The sequence below is a fragment of the Ochotona curzoniae genome, unplaced genomic scaffold, assembly GCF_017591425.1.
Source record: "Ochotona curzoniae isolate NIBS_2020 unplaced genomic scaffold, NIBS_Ocur_1.0 contig_4064, whole genome shotgun sequence".
Taxonomy (NCBI): Eukaryota; Metazoa; Chordata; class Mammalia; order Lagomorpha; family Ochotonidae; genus Ochotona; species Ochotona curzoniae.
In genome coordinates this window covers 8,340,299-8,367,267 of record NW_024466107.1, presented here as the reverse complement: position 1 = coordinate 8,367,267, position 26,969 = coordinate 8,340,299, and the positions used below count along the sequence as shown (strand labels likewise).

The 26,969-nt window shown below is 49.3% G+C and overlaps 1 protein-coding gene and 1 long non-coding RNA gene across 2 annotated transcripts; both read right to left on the bottom strand.

The window, feature by feature from the left end:
• Positions 1-1,812: 1,812 nt before the first annotated feature.
• LOC121159088 lies at positions 1,813-26,241 on the bottom strand. Its single transcript, XR_005884305.1, has 3 exons — positions 26,231-26,241; positions 20,170-20,174; positions 1,813-4,810 (listed from the first exon to the last, which is right to left on the bottom strand). It is a non-coding gene; the product is annotated as an uncharacterized LOC121159088 (long non-coding RNA).
• Positions 15,785-18,631, bottom strand: LOC121159087 (N-acetyllactosaminide beta-1,6-N-acetylglucosaminyl-transferase-like). Its single transcript, XM_040984135.1, has one exon. It carries the CDS (start codon positions 17,955-17,957, stop codon positions 17,016-17,018), a length of 942 nt encoding a protein of 313 aa, XP_040840069.1. The 5' UTR covers positions 17,958-18,631; the 3' UTR covers positions 15,785-17,015.
• Positions 26,242-26,969: the final 728 nt, after the last annotated feature.

Here is a 26,969-nt window from a genome sequence, read left to right as displayed (position 1 = left end):
GCTGCTCCGCTTTCCATCCAACAGCCTGCTTGTGGCCTGGGAAAAGCAGCAGAGGACAGCCTAAGACCTTGGGACCCTGAATCCATGTGGGAAACTGGGAGGCGAGTCCTTCTCAACTTGGGCCTTTGCAACCATTTGGGAAGTGAACTAGTAAATGGAAGATCTTTTGAAAACAAAACAAAATAAAGCAAAAGATCTGATCCTTCTCTTGAACTAAGAATTCAGGAGAGAGTACAGACTATTGGCAGTTAGGTTTACTTTGAACAGCCCATTTAATAATTCTGTTCCGGGTGGCCAGATGGCTTATAACTGGTGACCTTTCTGTTTTATTTTGTTTTTAATGGAGCTGATGAGGATGCTAAAGAAGAAAGAAGACATTTCCAAAGCAAACCTCTAATTAAAACAACAATCCTCCCATACCTAACAGGTCCTCCGGTGGGGTTCACTGGGGACACTCTTCCTTCTCCTGGGGCCCAATCATCTTGCTTTCCACACCTCTCAGCTAATTAGGCAGGGACACTGTTGTCTCCATCACAGCGCCCGTGGCGTTACCGCTGCCTCTGGGAGACGAGTCCAGGGGTGGCTGTGCCAGACCACGCTGTGCCAGTGGGATCTGCACTTGGTTTTGACACAGCTACGGTATCAGGGAAGCGGTTCCTGGATGCTACATGACACTGCAAATATTTACAAAAGATCCTACACAGACTATTCAATGGGAAACCACTGTAGTTAGGCGGCAGCCTTCTAGTAGCAAACGTTCAACAATTACAAATAGGAAGAGCCTGTCAAGACAGGGGTATTGTGAACAGGAAGCTACCACCAGGCATTTCTGGACAGTTGATGCTTTAAGATGCAACTTATCAATGAATTTATATTTGGAACTAACTGATTTTGGAAGGGTATCACCAAAGCATAAGTATTCAGCGGAACTGGGTGTGGCTAATTTTTGGGGAAAAGTGTAGCCCCAGGAGTGATTTCCAGTCTTCAATTTAAGCCCATCGCCTGGTGTATGCTGTTAAAACGCAGGTTGCAGGGGCCCCAACCTTGCTTCCTGGGGAGTTTGGTAATTTGCATTTCAGTCACAGATCAAAGCGATCAGGCCTGGCAGCCTAGTGGCTAATGTCCTCACCTTGCAGGTGCCCGGGATCCCATATGGCCGCTGGTTCCAATCCCAGCAGCCCCACTTCCCATCCAGCTCGCTGTTTGTGGCCTGGGAGAGCAGTCGAGAATGGCCCAATGCCTTGGGACCCTGCACCCTTGTGGGAGTCCCAGAGGAAGCTCCTGACTCCTGGCTTCAAATCAGCCTAGCTCTAGCTATTGCAGCCACCTGGGGAATGAATCAGCGGACGGAAGATCTTCCTCTCTGTCTCTCCTCCTTTCTGTATATCTGACTTTGCAATTAAAAAATTAACCAGACACCAAAATTCCTTTTCTTTTTTCCCCCCAACAACCTCACTTACTTGCCTAAGCCTAAACAATTTAACAAAAACACTGGGGACAAACCTCAATGTACAAATTAGAAACACGCCATAAGCAGGAACTCAGACGATGGATAATTGGCACTTAGCAAAACTTTCTATGGAAAATGCTTCGTGGTGATGTGGGTGGGGCAGCAAGGGCCAGGGAAATGAAGGTCTGTCAGCACCCAAGCCACGTGCAAGGCCCAAATCCCATTGCCTTCCCTATAAACTCTGCCCGGTTGAAGGATTGGCCCTCTCACCCAGCAGCTAAGCCTCATTTCCCATCATGCATCAAGATGCCATGACAGCTTTCTGGAGAAATCCATGTGGGCTGTAAACTCTGCCGCCTGAGACTCACTGAGCCATGCCCTCCCTTTGCAAAGAGGATCCCAGCCTGGGTGGGGTGGGGCAATTCCTGCTGGGCTTCCCCGCACGCCTGTCTGAACACACAATCTCTCTGCCCTTCAATAAATCCTGCTTTTCTGCTCTCCTCTGTCCGTGCCTTCTGGTTGAGGGGAGAGAACACAGATTTGAATCCCCACCACGTAAGTGGGGGTGTTGGTCTCTACAGCAGCGCTACTAGGAACAGTGCCAGCAAGTGGATGCACCCACATGCCCACCGTGGGGATCTTTGCCTAGCCAGAGGTTGTCTCGCCCCAGATGCCTTCTCTGATTACCACACACAGGGCCCACACCTGTGCCTAATCCGCTTTCCACAAAGTGTGAGGCAGCATAAATGGACAACAAACACGGCTGTACCGATTAGACGGAGCTGTCAGGGAAGGATTAGAGACACCAAGAAAGGGCGGGGCGGTATAGGCCCAAGATCCCAGGATAGGGAAAGATGCCACACATCTTGTGGGAAGCGTGAATTGGAAAACTGACAATGTTCACTAATATCAGGCAGATTCAGATTTCCTTGCCCAGCAGACCTGTTCCCAGGCACTTAATCAACAGAAATCCAAAGATGTGAGGGTAATTATTGGGTGCAGTAAGAGGTTTGGCTCACTCCTACCCCATACCAGAATGCCTGGATTTAAATCTGGTGACAGTATACAGAGCTTCCTGCTAATATGTCTGCATCCCGCAATGCAACAGGGGGTAGCTAAGGCAGTCAGGTACCTGCTGCCCACGTGGGAGACCTGGGTTGCATGTCTGGCTCCTGGCTTTGGCTCAGTCTAGCCCGAGCTATGGTTGACACCTGGGGAGTAAAGTTGTAGATGGAAGATCTCTCCCTGTTTGTGTCTCTCATTCTATTATTCTATGTTGCAAATAAATATAACTTTAAAAAAAAAACCACATAAATCAAAATCTGTTTTGAGCATCAACACAGAACTGGATTGTTTAAGGCACGTGTATAACCTAAGCCCTTTAAAAGAGGGGACCTTGGCTGCACCGAGCAGCAGGAGGCAAAGCAGGAGAGGGAACCAGGAAGCCGGGGTGATGAGGCTGCCTGCTGGCACCTGGGGCTGTGATGATCCAGGAGAGGGCCCTAACCTAATCAGGCACGCACCTGGCAGAGAACAAGTGACCACGCCCACCCACAACACCCAAACTCCCCCTTCCTCTGATACTGCTGACATGCAGGGACCTCGTGTTGCCCTTGCCTTCACCACGCTCAGCACACTCCTGCTCACTGTGTAGGTACCATCCCTCCCTTAGGAAAGCAGGCCTGGGACTTTCCAGGGGACTAATCTATTGACAGCAAGAATGCCATTAAAATCACCCACTTCACACAAAAGCTCAATTATCCCACTGAGTGGCTCCTAGATGGTTCCTGGGATCCCCTCTCACGTTTGTGTACCCTGCAAGAAGGTTTATTTATTTACTTGAAAGACAGAGTTGCAGAGAGAGAGAGGAAGAGAGAATCTTCTCCACTAGCTGTAACCACCAGGGCTGAAGCAGCTCAGAGCCAGGAACCAGGAGCTTATTCCAGGTCTCGGCAGAGGTGCAGGGGCCACAATGGGCCATGGTCCACTGTTCCCACGTGCATTCACAGACATCAGAAGCGGAGCAGCTGAGACTCAAACCAGTGCGCGCGTGAGGGATGCTGGCATCACAGATGGTGGATCCACCAGCTACCCAACAAAGCCAGCCTGGAAACATTCTCTCTCTCTCTATATATATATATATACATATTTCTTCTCTATGCTCCATATTTCTGTCCTTGTTTGGTAATTTCTTACAATAAGATGTATGTATACTTTTAAAATTTATATTTGCATACTTTTCTACATATAATTTTATTAATGTTTATTATATTTACGATTCTTAAGGATACATTGCAAATGAATGATGAATATTGAGCAAAAATGTATATTTAATATGATGAAAAAGGGCAGAGGATCCGGCATAAAGGAACTCCTGCTTCCTCCTACCCCCCCCCCCCCCCGTGGGAACAGCAAGCAGCAAATCTGGTAAAAATGGTGAAGTTTGTAATTCATTGACTGGAATAGCAATCCAAGTCCCTAAGGACACACGTTAACAAATGCATGGGGAAACAGCATGGTCTGTGTTATAGTTGACAGAAAACTCTCCAATACAGAAGTAGGGGAGAGAGTGTCAAAGAAAATCACAATTTGATAACCATCACACTAACATCCACGGACATCAACGGATGTCCCACTAGCAGGTGGACATTTGACATAAACAGGACAGCTACATAGTCTCAAAGTGTCGTCTCAGAAAATGCTACTTACTCCATAATAAAGTCAAAATACTTATTAATTATCTTTGTAGGAGAGCAACTTGGTAGAAGCGATCTCAGCCAAGCGGGATCAAAACATCAACTCATGCCTTTGGGTTCAACTCCATACCGCATGCACCCATCACCTTATTTCTGTGGTATCTTGGTGCAAAAGGCCTAACTCCACTCTGCTCACGGGAAGCCATCACATATGCATTCCTTAACAGTGGTAAGATCCTAAAAGATAGGGAGATGCAGAAACTGCTCCAGATCAGAAGGGGATAAAAGGACATTCTGGCCTAATGAAGCTCAAGATTCTTCATCAACAACCTGTGTTGCGGAAACGGAGTCTGTGGATGAAACTGAAAAGTCACTGCCTCTTTGGTGGCAGTGTGGCTGCTAGGGGTCTCTGCTGAATTCCCACACTCTGAAATAGGAGGAGCGCATCAGCCAGAGGTCCAGAAAAAAAATGAGAGGCGGATGCAGGGGAGACTGGGAGATGTGACAGTGTTTGGGGACCGTGTGTAGAGCATAAAGGAGAGTGAATGGTACCACTCTTGGCAGTACAATACATTTGGAGCAGCTTTAAAGAAAAGATCAAGGGCAGGCATGTGGCGCTGGAGTTGACACGCTGCTTGGACAGCCTGGGTTTTCAATGTGATTTCTTGGGGTCAAGGCTGCCTCCGCTCCAGTTCATGTGCCTTGAGAAACACCAGAGGATGGATCAAAAGCTTGGATCCCACACAGCAGAGACAGACTGCTTCCGGTCCCCGGCTTGCTCACAGCCCAGACCTGGCTCTTAAGGACACCTGGGGACTGAACCACCTGATAGAAGATCTCCTTGTATCTATCTCTCTCTTTCAAATAAAATGAGAAGAAACAAGAAAATAAGAAGTGGAAACTTCAAATCTTTAACTACTTGAAAAAAAAAAACATCATTTATTGGAAAGGATAATTTATTTAAACCTTGAGTAAATCATTTTCCCTGTGCAGCCTCAGTTTGTTTATCTGTCAGCTGGAGCTAACAGCACCTCCCTCAGAGGATTTCTGAGGTTCAAACTCTTTAATTAAGTGAGCAACTATGTTAATCTTGGTACTCTCTCAAGAAATCATGTGTGTCACATAACTTCTTCATTAGAGAAACATGCAGGTGACTTCCTCAATACACGGATGGAGGTCTGGTGGTTTCTGGCCTGAACCGGTTTCCCCATTCTACAGAATTCACATACAATCTTCACTACCACGTGATTCTAGCTAAAAAGAAAAAAAAAAAAATCAAAGCTCTCTTACCGGACCCGGCTCTCTCCTCTCTTTTGTGATCAAATGAAGACCTTGCTTGAGATTTTTAAAATCTACTTTGTGATGTGGGGTGGGTTATGAAAATTCATTTACTAATAAAGAAATTTTTATTTAATTAGAGAAGGCAAAATGTTTTTAAAAAATTTATTTGCAAGGCAGAGTTAGAGAGAGAGAGATGAATGGAGTGAGAGTATGAGAGATTGAGAGATTCCACCTACTGACCCACTCCCCAAATGGAGACAGGGCTTGGGGCTAAGCTGAGCCAAGTGTTTGGAACTCCACAGAGATCTCCCCCGATGGGTGAAGGAGCCCAAGCACTTGGACCATCTTCTGTTGTTTCTCTAGGAGCGTTACCAGGAAAAGAGCAACCTGGACTCAAACCAGCGCGCGCACGGGACTCCAACCATGCAGGCAGCAGCTTAACTTGCAGTGCCACAACGTCCTCCTAAAATAAAAACTTCCCGCGTCAAAAATAAATTAAGTTTTTAAATTCCAGTTTTGCCAATATGTTCAATACTAATGGCAGAGAAACAGGAAGAGAGAAAAACAAAGAGAGAGATCTCCCATCTCCCCAAGGGCTGGCAAGGGCCAAAGCTGGGAGGTCAGAACTCAAGCCAGGTCCTGCGGGGGGGGGGGGGGGGATAGCGGCGACCCTGCTGCCCACGACCTCAGCCCCAGTAGGGGGGCACATCCGCAGGAAGCTGGACTCAAACCCAGGAACCGTGAAGCAGGACATGAGCACCAAACATGTGCCGGTCCATGAACTTTTTGAAGAACCTTCACAGCGAGGACAATTAACTTGCATTGCATCTGTAAACAGGAACGAACAAAGACAAAGCTGCACTCAACCAGAGATGTCCCGCCAAGGGCTCCCGCTGTTTGCAGAACGCCCGCTGCCGTGTGCTCCACCGCGCAGCCACTCTGCAGTCCAGCCCCAGCTCCGTCAGCCTGCAGAGCTGTGGGCTGGCCCTTCAGCAATCCACCAGGAAGGACAGCAAGCAGCGAGGCTGCTGCAGCAGGAGGTCCCACACACAAACACAGGAAAAAGATGGAGTGCCTTCCAGCCATCCTACGGTTAGAGTTGTGAGCGCTGCTAACTTTAGAATTCCAGGTGTTTGTCATACTCTCATCCTGCCTCTAGTGACCTGTCACAGAAGTGGTCCCATTCCTAATCCTGCCTTTTTTCCCCCATTTTCCCTCCTGTCTTCACCTCTCCCTTCCGTTTTATTATTATTATTATTGCTTCAAAAACATAAGGGAGACTTACACCCCGCCTTGCTCGCTTCGCAGGCCTGCCGTGCTGGAGCCCGGTAGAGCGGGCAGGGGGCTGTGAAGCGGCTAAATACAGCTTCACCCGGCTCCCCATTGGAGTGGAAAATTCTACAAGGGTAACTGATTTACCCTCCATAAAAAATGATTAGGATTTTCCATCAAGGCTTGAAGCAGGTTAGAGTTTGGATGATTGTGGCGATTTGAGTTTTACTTCCTGCCTGGTGAGCAGAAAACACATTTATGAATCCCTGAGGTCCAAAGTCACGGTTGTACAATCCCGTTAGCTGCTGCCCTAAACTTGTCAAGTTCAGGCATACAAGAATGCGCATTTAAGGCTGTAACTATTAATAAAGCTGCTAGACTCGGACTTCAGCCGGTTCCCTTGGCAGTCTCTAGCTGGCTAGGTGGAAGTATGCACAGACCAAAGAACACACAGACAGGGGATTCCTCTGAGCTGGAGGAGACCGGACCCACAGGAGTGGTGCCGAGGGCTGTGGCGCACACCCCTGGGCTCACAGCCACCGAGTGGACGAAAACCCACACGGGCTAGGGAGCTGGGATGCGGCCGTACCAGGAAGAAGGGAGGAGCAGTTACGGCTCGAACGGAACCACAGAAAAGGTGTCTTGTCACACATATTTTGTATTAGGAGACAGTGGGCTGCTTTATTTCCTAAGTGCATCTTAAAGAATTGCTTGATCCAAAGACACAGGAAGTAGAAACGTGACGACATTTTGTCCAAGCAGCGGGTCCTTCATTCAACATTGGACAGTTTCATCTCTCCATCGATACTTTGAACTGGCCAGTTACTGCCTTGGGCAAGTAAAACAAGCCCCTGGGCCTCGGTTTCCTCATCTGTGAAACAAGGACGGAACCCTAACTGGCTTCCAGGATGATGATGTCCAAAGGCACTTGGTTCTCTTCTAAGAAGACCTATGGTGACCAGTTAGCAACGGATACCACTTTGCAGGCACTGTTTAGAATAGCTAACATGAAAATGGCCCTAACAAGTGTTGACAAGGATGTGGAGAAGGCGGAAGCCCCAGGCACTGCCGGTGGCCATGCCAAATGGTCTGTCTTTGGGAACAAGCTTACAGATCCCCAAAATGCTGCCTGCCCCTAGAGGTCTAGCACGTGGCCTGAGCATTTCGCTCCCGGCGTGAGCCAGAGGGACAGGGAGACGTGAGTCCCCACAAAGATGTGCACAGGATGTCGGCAGCAACATCGTTCACAACAGGTACGAAGTGGGAACAACTCAAGCACACACCAAGAGACAAGAGCACCCACGCCGGCAGTCCAAACTTGTAGAGACAGCAAAGTAGGAACGCTTTGGAGAGCTGGGAAGTAGCTACGGACAGGAGCGAGGGTTCCCTGAGGTGTTAAAGTCTTCCAGGTTAGATTGGGGTCATGGATGTACAACTCAAAAGGTATTAAAACTCACTGAATTTCACATTTAAATGCTTTGTGCTATTTGAGTTTTATGGTGTATAAATAACACCTCGGTAGACGTGATATTATGTAAATTATACCTCAAACTCTGAAGGGAAAAGCAATTTGTCATATCTGGCATTGGGAAGGCTTAGGTTGCAACGGCGACCAGTCCCCAACCCTCTAGAAAGGTTCCAAAACCAGCCAGCACCATTGCTCTCGTGTAAGCTCTGTCCGAGCAGTGCACAGCCGAGTGCAGCAACCACACAGTGTTGATATTACGTCGACAGTGTCAGGTCAATTAAGTTCAGTCTAACACCCAGTGCCAGGTGCACCGCAGCTCCTAGGGCCAGCTCCGTCCCCGCCCAGTTAGCTTACATCAGTAAGAAGGGTGCTCCCCGTCAGTCACCCCACCCCTTCCCCAAGCTTCAACAACAAACTCACAAAACTCCAGCAGGAAGCTGTCAATCCAGGGAGGCAAGCAATACCTCAGGCACCCAGAGTCCCCAAGGTTTGCTCTGGTTGGGATCAGGCGTGGGTCAAAGGTGTCCTTGCCAGTAGAACTTGCCAGGGCTTCCTCAGATCAGCAGGTTTTTTTCCCAGGCAAATAAGGGCCAAGGAGGGGGAAAAAAATCAGCAATGAAAGCACAGAGCTCTCCCTGGGGATTAGCAATTCTACAGCAAGTCCAAGCAGGAGCCAAATCAACCGCTCTCCATTTCTCTGCCAAGGTTCATTTCCAGGGTCCGAGGAACTCAGGGGCTGCGATTTCACTTTCCTAGACCTCATCCAAGTACACTGTCAATGCTCAGAGTATACCAAGAGGGTAACTGGCAAAACCTCAGCCACCTCCACAGGCCACACCCACTCCCCAGAGGACTGGCCGGGAACTAGCAGAGGTGGCAAAGGAGTTCTGCCTTGGGAAAGGCGGGGAGGGAGGAGTGTGGGCTACTGCCCCAGGGACTGCTTGAAAGTCAACCGGCAAGGACTTTTGTCAAGCTGGAGGGCTTTCCTCCCCAGTAGACAACAGCTGGAGACGAGCAGAAGAGCTGCCTTCTGGTGTCCCAGGAGCCTGACCCAGGGCGTCCCGGGGGCAGCACAATCTGCAGACGCCCCAGCCTCTTATGCAAGTGTGCAGTACCTGTGCCCAAGCCACACACATCCTCATGTATGCATCATCTGTGGGTGGGTCACTTATCCCTCCTGTCACAGCACAAGTGCTGTGGAAATAGTCGTTAGCCTATGCTTAGAGTCACAGGGAAATGGGTGAGTCTCTCTCCCTCTCTCTCTCTCTCTCTCTCTCTCACACACACACACACACACACACACACACAGAATATCTTTCATCTGCTGGATCACTCCCCGAACCACCACAATGCCTGTGGCTGTGCCAGACGGGAGCCTGCAGCCTGAAACACGCCCCAGGATGCTGACAAGCGCTTGTCTTCTGTATGCCCAAGTGCCTTATCAGGGATCTGGATCAGAATCAGAGCTGCCAGGGCTTCAACCAGCATTCCTATGGGGTGTTTAGCCTGCTGTGCCACAGAGTGCCCACCAGACGCTTTGACCTTCTAAACCTCACCAAGTGAACTCCTTTCTGAGCAGACAGGATGCTAGTTCATTTGTTCAACACACCCCGATGAAGTCCAGCGTGCACTCTAGTGCATGACCACTGACATGGAGTAACTTTTTTCTCCCCTTGTTTGCAATCTATTTTTGGCTTCTTCACTATAAAATTAAAAACAAGTCACCACAGGAAGAGGTGTCATTCCGTGAAATGTTTTCTAAATTTTTATGTATTTGAAAAGCAGAGAGAGAGAGAGAAGGCAAGTGAGTGCAAATCTGGTTCGATCCCCAAATACCTGCCATGGCCAGAGAGGGGCTCTGACCTAACCTGGGAGCTAGAAGCATAGTCCAGGTCTACCAGGTGGCGGCAGGAACCCAGTGACTCAGGCTCTTCCTGCTGCTTCCCTGTGTGTGCCTAGCAGGAAGTAGGTATTGGGATTCAAATTCAGGCCCTCTGATAGGGGATGCCGAACATTTGTCACAGAAATGTTATTTTTTCGGTACTATAGGTTAGTGGGCCAGTCGTCTGCCTTCAAGCGCTGGCACTCCATGTGGGCGCCAGTTTGTGACCCACTGACTCCGTTTCCCATCCAGCCCCCTGCTTGTGGCCTAGGAAAGCAGCGGAGGACGGCCCAAAGCCTTGGGACCCTGAATCCACATGGGAGACCTGGAGGAGGTTCCTGGTTCCTCAGCTCCACCTATGTGGCCCTTTGGGGAGTGAACCAAATGATGGAAAATCTTTCTCTCTATTTCTGCCTTGCAGGTGCAAATAATTTTTTAAAAAATAAGGAAATACTATCTTGATTTTACTCCTGCTGCTAGGAGGAGTAATGCAATACTTTTTAAAAAGATTTATTTATTTTTATTGGAAAGTCAGATATTCAGAGAGGAGGAGAGACAGAGAGGAAGATTTTCCGTCCACTGATTCACTCCCCAAGTGACTACAAAGGCTGGCGTTGAACTGATCTGAAGCCAGGAGCCAGGAGTTGCTTCCAGGTCTCCCACGTGCGTGCAGGGCTTGGGCCGTCCTCGACTGCTTTCCCAGGCCACAAGCAGGGAGCTGGATGAAAAGCGAGGCTGCCAAGATTAGAACCAGCACCTATATGGGACCCTGGTGCATTTAAGGTGTGAACTTTAGCTTCTAGGCTACCATGCCAGATCCAGAGTAACAGAATATTAAAACAAATTTATGTCTATGTCTTTTGCTAAGATCCTGGAGGATGGTATAATTAACACAGTGAAAGTGTCATTGCACATCCTCATGGCAATCCATTTTGGATGATGATATTTGTGGAAACAAAATATGCATAAATAAGTTAACTATCTATTGAAGAATGTTTTAAGATTTATTTGTTTTTATTGGAAAGGCAGATATACAGAGATGAGGAGAGACAGAGAGGAAGATCTTCTGTCCAATGGTTCACTCCTCAAGTGGCTGCAACAGCCGGTGCTGCTCCGATCCGAAACCAGGAGCCTCGTCCGGGTCTCCCATGTGGGTGCAAGGTTCCAAGGCCTTGGGCCATCCTCGACTGCTTTTTCAGGCCACAAGCAGGGAGCTGGATGGGAAGTAGAGCTGCCAGGATTAGAACCAGCACCCATATGGGATCCTGGTGCATTCAAGGCAAGGACTTTAGCTACTATGCCACTATGCCGGGCCCATATTGAGAAATTTTTAAGAAGATTTACTTCATTTATTTGAAAGGCAGAATTAGAGAGAGAAAGAGAGAAAGATCTTCCATTTGCTGGTTTACTCCCCCAAAGGGTACGATAAACAGGGCTGAGATAGGTCAAAGCCAGGAGCCTTTACATTTCCTATGTGGTTAGGCAGAAGCCCAGGACTTGAACCAATGCCCCTATGGGGGATGCTGGTGTCTCAGGCAGCAGCTTAACTTGTTATGCCACAGTGCCAGGCACGGGCCAAATAAATAAATAAATAAATACGACTCACTTATTCACTTGAAAGGCGAAAGAGCTACAGACACACAGGTAGGTCAGGCCAGAACCAGCAGTCTGAAACCCCACCCACGTCTCCCGTGTGGTGCAGGGGCCCAGTCACGTGGCCTGTCCCTGACTGCTTTCCCAGGTTCATTAGCAGGGGGCTGGATAAGAAGTGGGAAGACCAGGGCTCACACCAGCACGCAGTCTTGACATTGCAGATGGCAGCTTAGAGTACTATGCCACAAGAAAGGCCCCGGTTTTTGAGTTCGGGAAATCACAACGCTTTTAACAATTCTACACAAGGTCAGGACCTCCCAGCAGCCTTCAGTTCTGCTGAGTTCTTACATAACTTCTGGCAACTGAGCCTGCTCTTGTGTTTCAGCCGCGAGATTTCCAACGGCCTGAAACTTGTCGGAGTTTAAGGTGGCATGGGCATGAACGAACCTCCTGGAAGGAGCCGGGGAAGAAGAGTGAAAGTAGCTGAAAGAAGACACTACGAACAGGGCATAGGAACAGTCATTGGAAAACCCGATGACTGGCCAGGAGACAGAGCCACCCACACTGGGGCCCTTGCAGGCCAGCCTCCCAGCCGCAGCTCCTTCCAGAATGCTCAAAACTCGTGCCACGGACAGCCTCATAACATCTGTGACAGGTCACGTCTTCCCCACAGAGTGAACCTCCTTGAAGGTAACCCACAGGTGTCCCAGCTCACAGATTTCCTTTATTAGCAGGAAAAACCAGCATCTCTAGCACACACGAGATTGTCAAGGCACACTAACGGTAAGATGTGTTCTCCAAACGTTCCTTCCCTTTAAGGCTGTCGAGGCATCCCTGATCTCAGAAGCTCCCCGAGTGTGAAGCGTTGGCACACATGAATGCCCCCGGGATGGAGAAAGCGGCCAGTCACATAGCACTGGGCCTTGAATAGAACTAAGCAGGATAGTCTTGATCCTGATCCACTTCTCCAGTGGCACCTGTCAGGATCTTGGCTTCCGGTAACGCAGCATCAACTTAAAAAAAAAAAGATTTATTCCTTTTTACTGGAAAGGGGAGAGAGGAGGAGAGACAGAGAGGAAGATTTTCTGATCTCTGATTCACTCCCCAAGTGGCCTCAACAGCCGGTGCTGAGCCAATCTGAAGCCAGGAGCCTGGAGCCTCTTCCGGGTCTCCCTGGCGGTTTCAGGGTCCCAAAGCATTGGGCTGTCCTCGACTGCTTTCCCAGGCCACAAGCAGGCAGCTGGATGGGAAGTGGGGCTACCGGGATTAGAACCGGTGCCCATATGGGATCCCGGCACTCACAAGGCAAGGACTTCATCCACTAGGCTGTTGTGCTGCCCCCACTTTTTAAAAAATGGTCATCTTCTTTGGGCCTGGCACGATGGCACAGTGGTTAAGGTCCTTGCCTTGCACACCCGGGGATCCCATATGGTCGCCGGTTCTAATCCCGGCGGCCCCGCTTCCCATCCAGCTCCTTGCCTGTGGCCAGGGAAAGCAGTGGAGGACGGCCCAAAGCTTTGGGACCCTGCACCTGTGTGGGAGACCTGGAAGAGGCTCCTGGCTTCGGATCGGCATAGCATCGGCCGTTGTGCTCACTTGGGGAGTGAATCATCGGACGGAAGATCTTCCTCTCTGTCTCTCCTCTCTGTATATCCACCTTTTCAATAAAAATAAAATAAATCTTTAAAAAAAAATGATTATCTTCTAACTTATAGGCAACTATCTTCTTCAAAAACATTGTTTAGTTCAGGGCCCAGTGTTTTGGCATAGTAGGTTAAGTTGCCATCTGTGACACTGGAGTTCCGTATGGGCACTGGTTGGAGACCTGGCTGCTCCCCTGATCCAGCTCCCTGCTAATGTGCCTGGGAAAGCAGCTGGATACGGCCCAAGTGCTTGGCCTCTGTACCCGCCTGGGAGACCCAGAAGAATCTCTGGGCTCCTGGCTTTGGGATGGCACGGCCCTGGTCATTGCCGCCATTTGAGGAAAGAAACAGCACATAGAAGATCTCTTTCTCTTTGCCTCCCATTTTGTTCTGTAACTGCCTTTCAGAGAAATAAAAATAAATCTTTAAAATGATTCTTTAGGTTTAATTTACGTGGAAGCGGGGGTGGAATGGGGGGGTGGAGAACGCCTGCAAACAGCTGGATCTGGGTCTAGTAATGACAGAAGTCAAAAACTGCATCTGGGTCTCCCATGGGGGTGGCAGGGACCCAGGAACCCGGGCCAGCAGCACCTGCTGCCTCTCGGCGGTGTGTGTGTGTGTGTGTGTGTGTGTGTGTGTGTGTGTGTGTGTGTGTGTGTGTGTGTGTGTGTGTGTAACATCCTTGGCAGCTCAAATGGAGCGTGGACTCGGTCCTGTACCCGGACACCTGTGGGCTGTGAGTGCTCCAGGCAGCACCTCTGTGGTTGTACCAGCACGGAATTATTTTTTTAGAAATATTTATTTAAGGGGCAGAATGTGAGAGAGAGAGAGAGAGACAATGAGAGGATCTTCCAGGTGCTTGTTCGCTTCAAAGCCAGGAGCCTCATTCAGTTCTCACCTATGGGTGCAGGAGCCCAAGACCCTGGGCCATCTTCCTCGGCTTTTCCCAGGCAAATTAGCAGGGAGCTGGATCGGAAGTGGACCTTCCTGGACTCGAACAGACACCTCTACGGGAAGCCAGCGCCCTAGGCTGTGGCTTTCCGTGTTACTCCACAGTGCCAGCCCCACCAGTACTGAATTTTTACACATGTTGAGACTATATAGAGTTTGAATATCCGCCCCAAAACTCAGGTGGACATTGAATTGTCATCACGAAGGTGTTAGGGGGCGGGCTAGGGAGGGCTTTTGGCCTAATGGAGTCCTGGCATCCCTGATTCATGCTTCCTACTGGCACGAACCCCGAGCGGCAGTGGGCAAGACCCGGGCAGGTGGGTTCCCACTGTCCATACGGAAGACAAGGATGGAATTCCTGGCTCTCCCTTTCCTTATAGGCGCCTGCTGAATGAACTGCTGACTAGCAGGGAGAAAGAATTAAAATCTTTAAGGGGTGGAGAGGAGATGGATGGATCTAATAATTCAGGCGTAGCTCCCTTCCCTAATTGGAACTCGTAGGCTGAGCTGACGCTTAGCTAAGACACTGCCCTCTTGTGGACTGGACAGGAAAGGGCGAGGTTGGGAAGGATTGAGCCAGGGAGCACTGGGGGGAATGATGGAGGGAGAGGAGAAAGGTGGGCCGGAAGTCCCAAGTGGAAGGCAGCCAGTGGTCCTCGCTCTGCCCACCTTTCCTTCTCCCTTTATCGTTGCCGATGAGGCCATGCAGTCTGACCTTCTGAGGGACGTCCAGAGGCACAGCCACCTCTTAGGGGACAGCCGATGAACAGGTGACTATTTGGTTTGTTAAGACCTTACGATGCTGTTACATTGGCCATAGCTGAGAGCGGTACTCCTGGTCCGGCTCTGGCGGTGCAGCTAGAGGGGTTCCAGAGAGGAGTGGCTGTGCATGGGGTAACACGGGATTGGCAGACACAAGGGGAAGAAGCAGAAAGGAGAAGCTTGGGGCAACTAAGCCACAGGCAGCCGTGCGGCGAGGCAAGAAGAGGGAAGAGACATAGAACAAGCCTGGTATGCAGAGGTAGGGAGCCAGCCGCCAGTGCGGCCCCTGTGCTGGGTGCCCACAGAGCCGGGACCATACAGTCACTTCCTCTGCTGCCTGTAGCTTTGAAACGCGAGTTTAAAGAAATTCATCTATTTATTTGAAAGGCTGACTTAGAAAAGCTTCCACCTGCTAATAGCTACAATAGTCAGGTGTGGGCCAGGCAGAAGCCAGGAGCCAGCAGCTCCACCTGGATGTCCCAGAGGAGCGACGGGGACACTGCTGGGCTAGCTTCTGCTGCTCTTGCAGTGTGTTAGCAGGGAGCTGGATTCCAGGTGGAGCAGCCAGGACCCAAGCCAGTGGCAGGCAGCTGTCTTAATCTACTGTGCCACAATGCCAAGCTGTGTGTGTGTGTGTGTGTGTGTGTGTGTGTGTGTGTGTGGCGTCCCATATTCAAGTGCCTGGGTTCTAGCTGCAGCCAGTCTACTTCCACACATCTCCCTGCTCCCTGGGACAGCAGCAGCGGACAACCCAGTACTCGGATGGCGGTTCAGGCTTCTGCCTCTGGCCTAGCCTCGTCCCCGCTGTCGCAGGCATTTGGGGAGGGAACCAGTCCATGGAAGACCGCTCTGTTTCTCCTTCTCTCTGTGGCATTCTGCCTTCCAGATAAATAAATCCCCCTTTCTCATTTTGAAGCATTTTAAGTCTGTGAGGCTTTGTACACCAACATCAAAAGCAAGTATGTGCTTTCGCAGTCCTAGCTGACCCTGGAATCATCTGGAAGCTATTCAAAAATGCCTCTGGCCAGGTCCAGCCCAGAGGGGAGACTCTGGGAAGCAGGTTTGGTCTTAGAAACTTTTTGAAAGTTCCAGGTGGTTGAGGCAGGCAACCAGGACTTAGCCACCAGTTTAAAGAAGCCATGAGTCGAATTCTCACATGGATTTCTGCTTCCCCTTGAATTATGAATCTGAATTTTTAATTTCAGCAGATCTGAGTCAGTTCACCACGTACGAGTTGAGGTTATTCAAGTCATTTGACATTTGGACCAAAGGAGGGGTGGAGCTAACTTAGGAGCCACTGGGATGTAATTGGAAACCAACTTATAAAGTCAGGCCAAGGAGACCTGGTGTGTAAGAGACAGGCTCCTAATAGGGTGACTTGAACACACATCGCACATCACACTCAAGTTTGACCATCAACGAAGCGGAACAATGAACTAGCAGCCTACAGGCGCTTCAACTTGCAGACTCCATCCTGAGAAAGCTGTTGCAAATGAGCAATTTTAAAGTTGCGTGCTTCTCACATTTTGAAACGACGGCAATGCCAACAGGGGCAAAAATATCACTAAAATGTTCGAAGCGTCGTCATTCACATTTCACGTACAATATTTATCCCTGACTCAGAGGTGGTGCCTGGAGAAGTGAAGGCCTACCACTCGCTCGTGCAGCCACCGATCGCCCTGTGTGCAGTTCACAGCACACGATTCCGACACAAAAGACAGCTGAGTCTGTCAGCACCAGCCGGTGACACACTTGGGTTTCCACATGCGCCCTGCTAGTCAGTACGCCTTGCTTGGCTCAGCTGTAGCATGAATTTTATATCTCTCCTGTGACTACAGCTGCTATAAAGGTCATTTCATTAAACTTGGAAACCATCTAGAAATTTAACTGTCAAAGATTCTTACTATTTTCTAGGCAGCCTACTGGTTTTCTAAGTTTGACGCGTTCATTTGAACAATTCTTTTTAAGGAGCTTAGCAGTAGCTGCTGTAACATTTAGTTCACCATAGAAACCAAAGTTAAGGAACATACGTACCTGGAATCCTATTGAGCGTCACCCAGAAGTGTTCATCGGGACTGTACGTGTCCTTGGACCAGGCGAGTAAGTCCCGGGCAAGCTGGCTTTGGAGGACAAAGTTGGCAAATTCTCTCGTGAGAGCCACATAGGCAGTACCGAAGTAAATGGTCACATTGTGAGGAGGAGGCGGTTTTAATTTGGTTGTTTTATGCACATAGGAGTTTCTGCTGTTTAGTAGTTCCCGGTGGACGAATTTAGTCCGGCCGACGGCATGAGCTGGGGGCAGCACCCCCGGGGTGATATTCTTCCCTTTAAAGCCTTTCAGGTACTGAATGATTTCCCGGTTGGTCTTGAGGGGGAAATCTTGCCCGCACGTGTTGATGAGGTATTTCCAGGGCACCGTGGAGGCCACGAGGTCCTTCATGCAGTTCAGATCGGCCTGGAGCCTGGAGATGCCTGCGTAGACCACGGGCTCCAGCTTGGAAGCCAGGAAGGCGTTGGGAAAGCAGCTCAGTAATTGGTGAACAGCGACTTTAAATGCACCTGTCGCCTTCTCGTCCACGTGCACGCAGTAGACGTTCTGGGGCATGTAGACGGCCCGGAAGACTCTCTCGAAAGTGCTGAAGTCCTTATGGATGGTCATGATGTAGGCCAGCGGGAAGCTGGCCTCCTCGGCAGACAGCGGTTCTGTTATATAATGACTTTGTACCACATAGTCGCGGCAGCTGGACGCCTGGAAGGTCGTTCTCAGCGCATTTTCTGATACCCCTAGGACCTTCCCGGAAAGAATCTGCTGGCAGGCGTCTGCTAACACTGACGCATTGGACAGAGCTGCCCTCAGAAAACGTCTATTCTCCCACAGCTCACTGTCGTACACAAACACGAAGACTAGCGCAGACACCAGGGATATGCTGAAAAGACAGTGCTTCCACGAGCCCATCATCCAAAGCCAGGAAGTGAGTCAGACGCGTATGGCGCTGGGATCTCACTGGCCACAGATCCAACTTACATTTTTTTCCCCCTTGGGCTCCAGGCTCAGCCTCTTGCTGCAGGCGGGCTGTGCCGGCGTCCCGGGGCTGTGCTTTGTCCTCTCAGGTGGAGGAGGCTGCCGTCCTGTTGGCTCTCCTCCCTTCCCCCTTCATCGGCTGCTGCTCGGCCGAGGCGGCGTTTTCACTTTTCTTTGACACATTTCTCAAGTAGTTCTTTTCCATCGGCTTTATAGCCGCCGCCCCCCCACCCCCCACCCGGGTCAATCTGTTAACTACGCAAGAACAGCCCGCCCCTGGGAGGTCCTGGGTCCCAGGCTTCCACCTGTGCCCACAGGGAAGTGGGCAGTGTGGGAGCTTACCCGGCGGCGGCGACGAGTCGCGGCTGCAGACTTCAACCCCAGCCTCTTCTCAGCAGCGCCAAAGGCTGCTGCTAACTGTGTCAGCTCAGGCTTCCTGTTAATCATTGCGTTCGACTGACCCGGTTTGTTTGCTTAAACGGCACTGCCAAGTTAAAAGCTTTCAGTTTGCAACATGTGAGCCGCTGCTAGGGGAGACATTCTGTCGATAACAACGTCCCGCTTAAAAATAAATCGCGTAGCCCTTCCCTCGCACCCCCGCCCTCTGCAGCCAGGCTGGGCTCGCTCTACAGCGCGGCGCACCACAGCCCGTGGGGCCAGAATCTTGGCAAAGCTTACGTTTTCCCCTGCTCCTGGAAAAAGTCCTTGAAAATGTTTGTTAATTAGCAAGCTTTTACCTCATCATCCAACTTCCTGCACGGGGAGATGGAGGGCAGGGAAGGGATATACAGGATCGGAGTCTGCGGATGCTGAAAGGCACACTTCGTGTTCATTTTTAGAAAAAATTGATTTCTTGGGAATTTTATTTGTGTATTTGAAAGGCAGAGAGAGAGAGCAACCTCTTGTCTGCGCACTGATTCACTCTCCAAATACAACAGCTGGGCTGGGGCCAGGATACAGCTGGAGACTCAGTGAAGGTTTCCTGTATGGGTGGTGCGGACCCAAGGACTTGAGTCATCGCCACCTGCTCCCCAAGGGGGTGCGGTACTAGGAAACTGGAGGGGGAGGGCAGGAAGAGGGGCCAAGATCTGAACCCAGACACTTTTGGGTTCTAAGCAGTGTTGCCCCGAACACCTGCCTTGGTTAACCTCTTAAACACACACACACACACACACACACACACACACACACACAGAGGAAAAAAAAAAAAGGAACAGATTGTAAAACTTGTGTAAGGGATACAGCTAGCGATTGAATGACAAGCACAGCATACTTCGAGGTAGGAGAGAGACGCTCTGTCAATTTCTGTTCCTGAACTGGGGAGAGGCTCTTCGATTCAGGTTTAATCCGTGCTTTCAAAGGAGTTTCGTTATGTGTAGGAAAGCAAAAAGGCTTTTTTCACCCTTGCTCCACTGGGAGAATGAAGCAGCCTATGAAGCTGACCAACCCACCCAGGAACAAATGGGTGGAGGAGGAAGTGACATTCAGCATGGGACTCCACGAAGCACACACATCCCTCACACACAAGGAGCGCCTCTCCCCACAAGACATCTCCTTCCTTTCTGATGCCTTCCTCTGTCAGCCCGTGACGATGGCATCTCCCGTCTACAATGGCAAGGCTGAGTTCTGTGATATTTAGCAGCCAGCTGCTCACATGGGTGTGGCAGGGAGTTCCAACAGGCTTTGGGCATCCATATAACTCACTTGGACTCGCTTCCGGGATTGTCTCTCCAAAGCAGACAATCAGAAATGGATTGATTGAGTGCTCAAGTTCTCGTGGTCTTGTTTTCCTGAAGGGGTTAGTGAATGGCTCCTGGCAGTAGTCTAAGTTCAGACCCATAGGCTTGTATGCTGGAACATGGTGTATAATACACGTATTTGTGCAACAGTCCTCTTAATGATAAGATGATGTATATTACAGATAGTGTACAAAAAAGAACATTTTCCCATCCTATACTTGCAATTACCTTTTGCCCACAGACGTAGACATTTTTACTGTATTAAAGCACATGTCCAATGCAAGCTTACGTCCTGGTTTTGGCATCTAGTATAGTGGGGTGCCACCGTTGCTGGCACACACTGCTTGTCAGATTAACTGACAGTGGACAAGGAAGGAAAATGGAATTTCTGCCCCCCCCATCCTTCCTACCTCCTCTCGCACCATTCAAGTTCATTGAAGGCGTGAAAAGTGCAACCTGCCCCTCCTGGCTTCCCCACCATTATAGCAGCTGACAGTGCAGAAATTACTCTGGAGGCTCCACACACCTGGGCCCTCCTGCCTCCTGTTGTGCTGTTAGGTTAGTTAACTACAGGGAAACTTTGGGCTCTGCTAACTCCCTTCCTGCCTGAAACTTGGTTTGTACTGCAGGACTCTCAGTCACGTTGGAGGATGATGAGAGCTTAAAAACCCCTGACTTTGGCAGCTCGGTGGCGCAGTGGCTCCTGGAGTGTAGCGGGAGGTGCTCTCAGCAAACTTGGGAAGTAAAGACTCCTCCTAACATCCTACACTTGGGTCTGGTGTGATCTCTCTCGCACTCGGCAACACTAATAGCACGTTATCTGTGGTCCTCAAGCTCACTCTGCAGGACCCAAGCCTGGAGCTGTTCCTGCTTTCTTCTCCCCAACCGAACAGAATGCTAAACCATTCATGAGGAACACAGGACATATTGACAAGAGGGAACCCCAGGAAAACCTTCTAGAATCGTCTGCTGTCGTCTTAGAAGTTGGAGGCTAGGCCCACGTGGATCTGCAATCCCTTCACTCATATTATCAATATTAAAATAACAGCTAAAAAATAAAGAACTGAGGAAAAAAATGAATTGGACTCTGCAGGCTAGGGCAGGCACACACAATCTTATTGTCATAAAAAGTCTTCAAAAGTTGATGGCAAATGCCAATGATGCGAAAAACCACACAAGGTTTTTAAGAATGTTGCATCAAAATAAATTTATCTTTTTTTATGTAATAAAGATATGTCTTTTTAAAAAAGATTGACTTGGTTATTTGGAAGGTGCAATGACAGAACCATCTGCTGGTTCACTTTCCAGCTGGTCTCGGTGCCTGGGGCTGGGAGTTCCATATGGGTGTCCCATGTAGCAGAGGAACAAGCACTCAAGTCATTCCCACTGCTCTCCCAGGCACGTTAGCAAGGAGCTGGATCAGAATTAGAGCAGCTGGGACTCCAGGTGATACTCTGATTTGGGATACCAGCATCTGGTAGTGGCTTGACCTACTGTCCCACAACTGCAGCCCCTTGCCATTTTTCAAGGAATGCGTATGATCCTATTTTCTTTTTCCCTACGGGTTGTTTTTGGAGAACACTGGTTCTCCTGATCCTCTGGCCTTCCTGACACCGTCTGGGATCTGTGACTTCCGCGTCTGAACCCTGGGCTCAGCCTCGATGCCCTTGTCTTTGAGTCAGATAACAGGGAGTGATGACAATGAGTGACTCAAAAGAACAGACACTATCCAACACATTGGAACATTAGATCAAAACTAGTTATGTAAATTCTAACTTGGGGGTGCAGGTCCGATGAGATAAGGGGATCTAATGGCTCTGTGAGTCAGGAGAGAGGTATGGTTTGGTCATTCAAGAGATATTTCTTCCTCTGTAATGTACACCCACAAATTCCCACTCCAGGAAAGCAAGCGGACTTCTGCTGCTCTAAGCTAAGTGCACTCAGATCAGCAAGTGAGTGCAGGAAGGGTGCAAGGAAAAGACAACTTCATTGTCCTTACCTTACTAATTTATAAGTCATGTGACGTCCAAGTACCTTTCACACATTTATTTCAATATGACATCGCTTCACCGTTCGTGGGTTGGAAAAAAAAAAGAGGCCGTCGGAAACTCTCTCATTGTTTTGCCAAAGTCTGGTGAGTTCTCAGAGAAGGGACACCTTGGAGTAAACTCATTCTTAAGTGCCCCGACACCTGCTGTTTTCTCGCTACCCCACACGTCTTCCTTTGCTTTCTTCACTCTTGTTCAGCGTTTTACCCAGCCACATTTCTTTGCAACCACAGGAAATGGCCTGAAGCAATGTGGTTGAAAATCGTCCGGAAGTGCGGGTTGAACCGGGGCCACTTCTGGACAGACTCGGAGCCTTTCAAAAAGTCACTTGACTCCCAGCTTCCGGTGGAGCCAACGTGACAAAACCACGCTCACAGATCCTGCAGGCCACAAGGGCTTTGTGAAAAATAAAAAGTTCTCATGAAAGGAGCGAGAGGGCCTTTCAGGACCGAGTCAGGGAGAAGCCATGCGGCGTGGCCTGCCTGCAGCTGCGGCCTGCACCTGCCCTTCCATCACCTCCACATTGACCATGGGAGACAGTGACGCTGCTTAAGAACCCACGAGCTACTCGGCCTTGTGTTTCGTGGACATTTCTATCCTGTTTATATACTTTTTTTTTTTCAATTGTTCACCTAGATCCTGTTCCTTTTCAACATGTAAGTTCCCATGTTTCCTGCCTTAGACGGAACACTGATTCAGTGACCTGAACCTTTGGTTCTCAAGTCGTTTAACTCCAGGACCACCCGAAGAAAAGCCCTTCCTGCACATTTGTCCTTTCTGAGTTTGCTTTCATGAACAGAGACAACACCGTTAGAGAGAGAGCCTCACAGTCCAGCTGGAGCCTCCTTCCTGGCTGGGTCGTCCACGGCTGTGGTCTTGGTTGGTCTAGACATTCTGAAGGTCATTACCTAAGGTGTCAGCTCAGTCTGGTCAGTGATGTCAGGGCTAATTACAGAACTTAAAGGGAAGCCAGAGGGGAGGAAGAGGGCATGGGGACAGGTCGCAACAGCTAAACCTAAAAGAGCTCAGAAGACAGTCGCTGGGAACTGTGAGAGAACCTTGGCCTTTTCAAGCTCCACCAGCTAACTACATCCCTGGAGGGTGTCAGGCTGAGCCTACAAGCCGAACAACAGGGCCCAGCCGTGATGGCTTGGTTGGCTAAATCTTCATCTTGTAAGTGCTGGGACCCCACACAGGTGCCCACTCATGTCTTGGCTGCTCCACTTCCCATCCACCTCCCTGCTTGTGGCCTGGGACAGCAGTCAAGGACGGCCCAAAGCCTTGGGACCCTGCAGCCACATGGGAGACCTGGAAGAGGCTCCTGTCTGTGGATGAGCTCAGTTTTAGCCATTCCAGCCACTTGGGGAGTGAATAAGTGGATGCCAGATCTTTCTGTTTCTTTTCTCTGTAAATCTGCCTTTCAAATAAAAACAAGTCAATGCTTTTACAAAGAAGCAGCAGCCGTATGATAAAGGACAGCTTGGTGTGAGTTAAGCATCTGCTTCAAAGGCACTTTTTAAAGTTTTTTTTTTAAAGTTTTTTTTTTTTAACTGTAAAGTCAGATATACATAGAGGAGCAGAGACAGAGAGGAAGATCTTCTGTTTGCTGATTCACTATCCAAGTAACCGCAATGGCCTGGAGCTGAGCCAATCTAAAGCCAGGAGCCTCCTCTGGGTCTCCCACACAGGTGCAGGGTCCCAAGGCTTTGGGCCATCCTTGGCTGCTTTCCCAGGCCACAAGCAGGGAGCTGGATGGGAAGCGGGGCTGCTGGGGTTAGATGCGGTGCCCATAGGGGATCCCAGCATGTTCAAGGAAAGGACTTTAGCCACTAGGCCACTTTGCCGGCCCCTGAATGAAATGCTTTAAATGCCAGATAGTACCAGGTGCCTTATTAAATGCTGAAAACATTACACCTTGCCCAAAGGAAATAATCGTCTACCATAAATCATTAACTTAGCACTGAACACTGGCCCTCCCATAAATCGTTCAAACTTGGACCTGACATACAACACTTATGCTTTCACAAGACAGAGAAGCCCTGACTCCCTGCGGCAGCACGTCCCCTCGTGGACCAACATGTAAAAGTGCTCCTCTTGGAAAAAGTTTCAGAAATAGACACTCAGGTGTCAGAACCAAATGGCTCCTTCACTCACCCCACAGTGCTTCGGTACTTATGCCACGTGTTGTGCTAGGTTCCAGAAACAAAAACATACATGTAACCCAAATGGGGCCCAGTGCACAGAGCCTTCACTGCGCCCAGGGCTTACACGAGGAGTCATGCAGGAAGAGGCACATCCTCGGCTTTCCTTCCTCTAGTATTTCCCCAGGAGAACAAACTGTCTCGGAGTGGTTGACAGGAGCACCGGGCCTCCTCCAGGTAAAGGCAGCTGAACCACGGGGTTTAAAATGAAAATGAACACAAGCTGAACCATGAAAGTGCCAAGGTCACTGAGCCTCCAGTCCCACCTGGGAGGCTGTTCTTAGAGCCTGGGAGACAGCATGCAAGGAGCCCGGCATCTGGATTGCTAAGGCTACAGGAAGTTCAAGTGCTCTCCGATAGCATCAGATCCTTTCTTCACAGAATCCTGGAAGCCTTTGAGTTGAACGCTTCTTACTGTAGGAATATAAGAAATCGCTGAGGGCCCAGCACTGTGGCCTAGCAGCTAAAGTCCTCACGTTGAATGAGCCGGGATTTCATATGGGCACCAATTCTGATCCTGCCAGTCCAGCTTCCCATTCAGCTCCCTGCTTGTGACCTGGGAAAGCAGTCGAGGACAGCCCAAAGCCTTGGGATCCTGTATCCTCGTGGGGGACCCAGAAGAACTCCAGGCTCCTGGCTTTGGATTGCCTAAGCTCCAGCCGTTGCAGTCACTTGGGGAGTGAATCAACGTACAGAAGATCTTCTTCTCTGTCTCTCCTCCTCTCTCTATATATTTGACTTTGCAATAAAAATTTAAAAATAAACCTTTTTTTAAATGTATTTTTATTTTGAATTTTGAATTATGTGGTAGAGTTTCGTATAGGCTGGGATTCCCCCACAAACTCCCACCCCCCCACAGATTTTTTCCATTTTACTACAATATGTAGTCCTTCATAAGGAATCATAATTCTATCAGTCTCTTATTTAAGTGTACCCCGACATTGTTGACAGAAATAATGTCAGACAGTCCAGCATCCCATTGTCTACACATGTCCAACAGTTTCATTGGGAATCCATCTTTTGTCTGGAAGCAGGGATGCATGTTCCATTATAACCCCATATCTGGATATGGTGGACCCCGGTACTCCATCAGTATACATTTCCATAATTGAGAAGCCATGAAACCAGATCAACAACTAGTATGAGTGAGAACAGCCACAACAACAACAAATTACCGCTCCATGAGAAAACATGTCACTGAGTAACCAACACATGGGTGACAAAAAGGAAACTCAAAAGTCTCTTGGGAAAAATGATGCCACCGTGTAATCCATGAGCCGGTGATGAATTCGACAAGAGAAATTATTTGGAATAAACCAGACTGAAATAAAAAGCATCAAAACACATGGGATACAGCCAAAAAAGCAAACAAACAAAAAACAGTATGGATTATATTATTGGAGTTACACTTTCCACGTTGGTTTCCTTATATAAGAGAGAATATATGGTATTTGTTCTTTTGTGATTGACCCATTTCACTGAGCATAATGGTCTCTAGTTGGGATCACCTGGTTGTAAATCGAATAATTTCATTCTTCTTAATAGCTGAATAATATTCCATGGAGTAGATGTACCACAGTTTCTTTAACCACTCTTCTTTCGACGCACATCTGGATTGTTTCCATGTCTTTGCTATTGTAGGTTGTGCTGCTGCAAATATAGGATTACAGATCCTCTTCTCACATGTAGATTTCACTTCAATTGGGTATATTCCTAGGAGCGGGATAGCTGGGTCATATGGCAGGTTTATTTGCAATTCTCTAAGCACTCTCCATAAAAATAAAGAAGTCTCTGAGAGTGGATGGACCTCGTGGCACAGTGGGTTGGGTGGCCACCTGCAGCAGTGGGATCGCGGGTTCAAGCTCTAGCTGCTCCGTTTCCAATCCAGTTCCCGGCTAACACGTCCTGGGAGCAGGCAGCAACAGAGGGCAGAGAGCCTGAACCCCTGGCTGCTGTGGATATTCAGGGAGTGAATTTGGTGGGTGGGAGACACCAAGACCCCAAACCCTATAGGGTTATATTGAGGCAGAACCCCCTGACTGCCTTCGCTCCAAGTGTCCTTTGTCAAAAGGAATTCACCGACCTGAAGTGACACAGCTGGCCCAGCAAGGTTCCAAGCATCGGACTCAAGCAATCTTGCTTCTTCAGGAGCCAGTGTTGTCCAGGGAATTCCAGATCCAGGCAGGGGGAACTGCAGGAGGTAACCCCCTTCTGCATATAACTGTACAGCCTGCCCCTGACCGACTGGAACCTGACTAACCGTGATAAATTCCCCCGGGGCACAGCAACAAAAGCCAGGTCACGAGCTCCGTTGATGAACTAGGAACTTGGACGTGAGCTGATCATGCACCTCTTAGCCCCAGTTTCAACCTACAAGAACCTTCACCCCTAACTGCTTGGGGAGCCGGGGAATTAAGCATGAGCTGCCCAGCTGGTGGCTCTGCCCGCTGCGTAAACACCTGTTTCCTTTCATCACCCTGTAAACAGCGAGCGATTGGCTTTCTGCGTGCTGGGAGGATGGATTCGAGTTGGGATTGTATAGCATCACCTCCTGTTACTTTGAGGGTTGTTCTGCAACAGTCTCTTTGTCACTCTGCCTTTTAAGTAGGCACAAATAAGTATACTTTTAAAACTTTATTATTTATCTTTTTTAGAAAAATTACTTATTTTTATTGGAAAGACAGACTTACAGAGAGGAGAGACAGAAAGATATTCCATCAGCTGGTTCATTCTGCAAATAGCAGCATGGCCGGAGCTGAGCCAATCTGAAGCCAGGAACCAAGGTCTCTCAAGCAGGTGCAGGGTCCCAAGGCTTTGGGCCGTCCTTGACTTCTTTCCCAGGCCACAAGCAAAGAGCTAGGTGGGGATAATTGCTGAGAAGAACTCTGCCCTGGCTGTCCGTGGATCTCCACTCTGCCGCTGCCTGCGTGGACTCAGGATGGGGAATCCCCGCATTGCCTG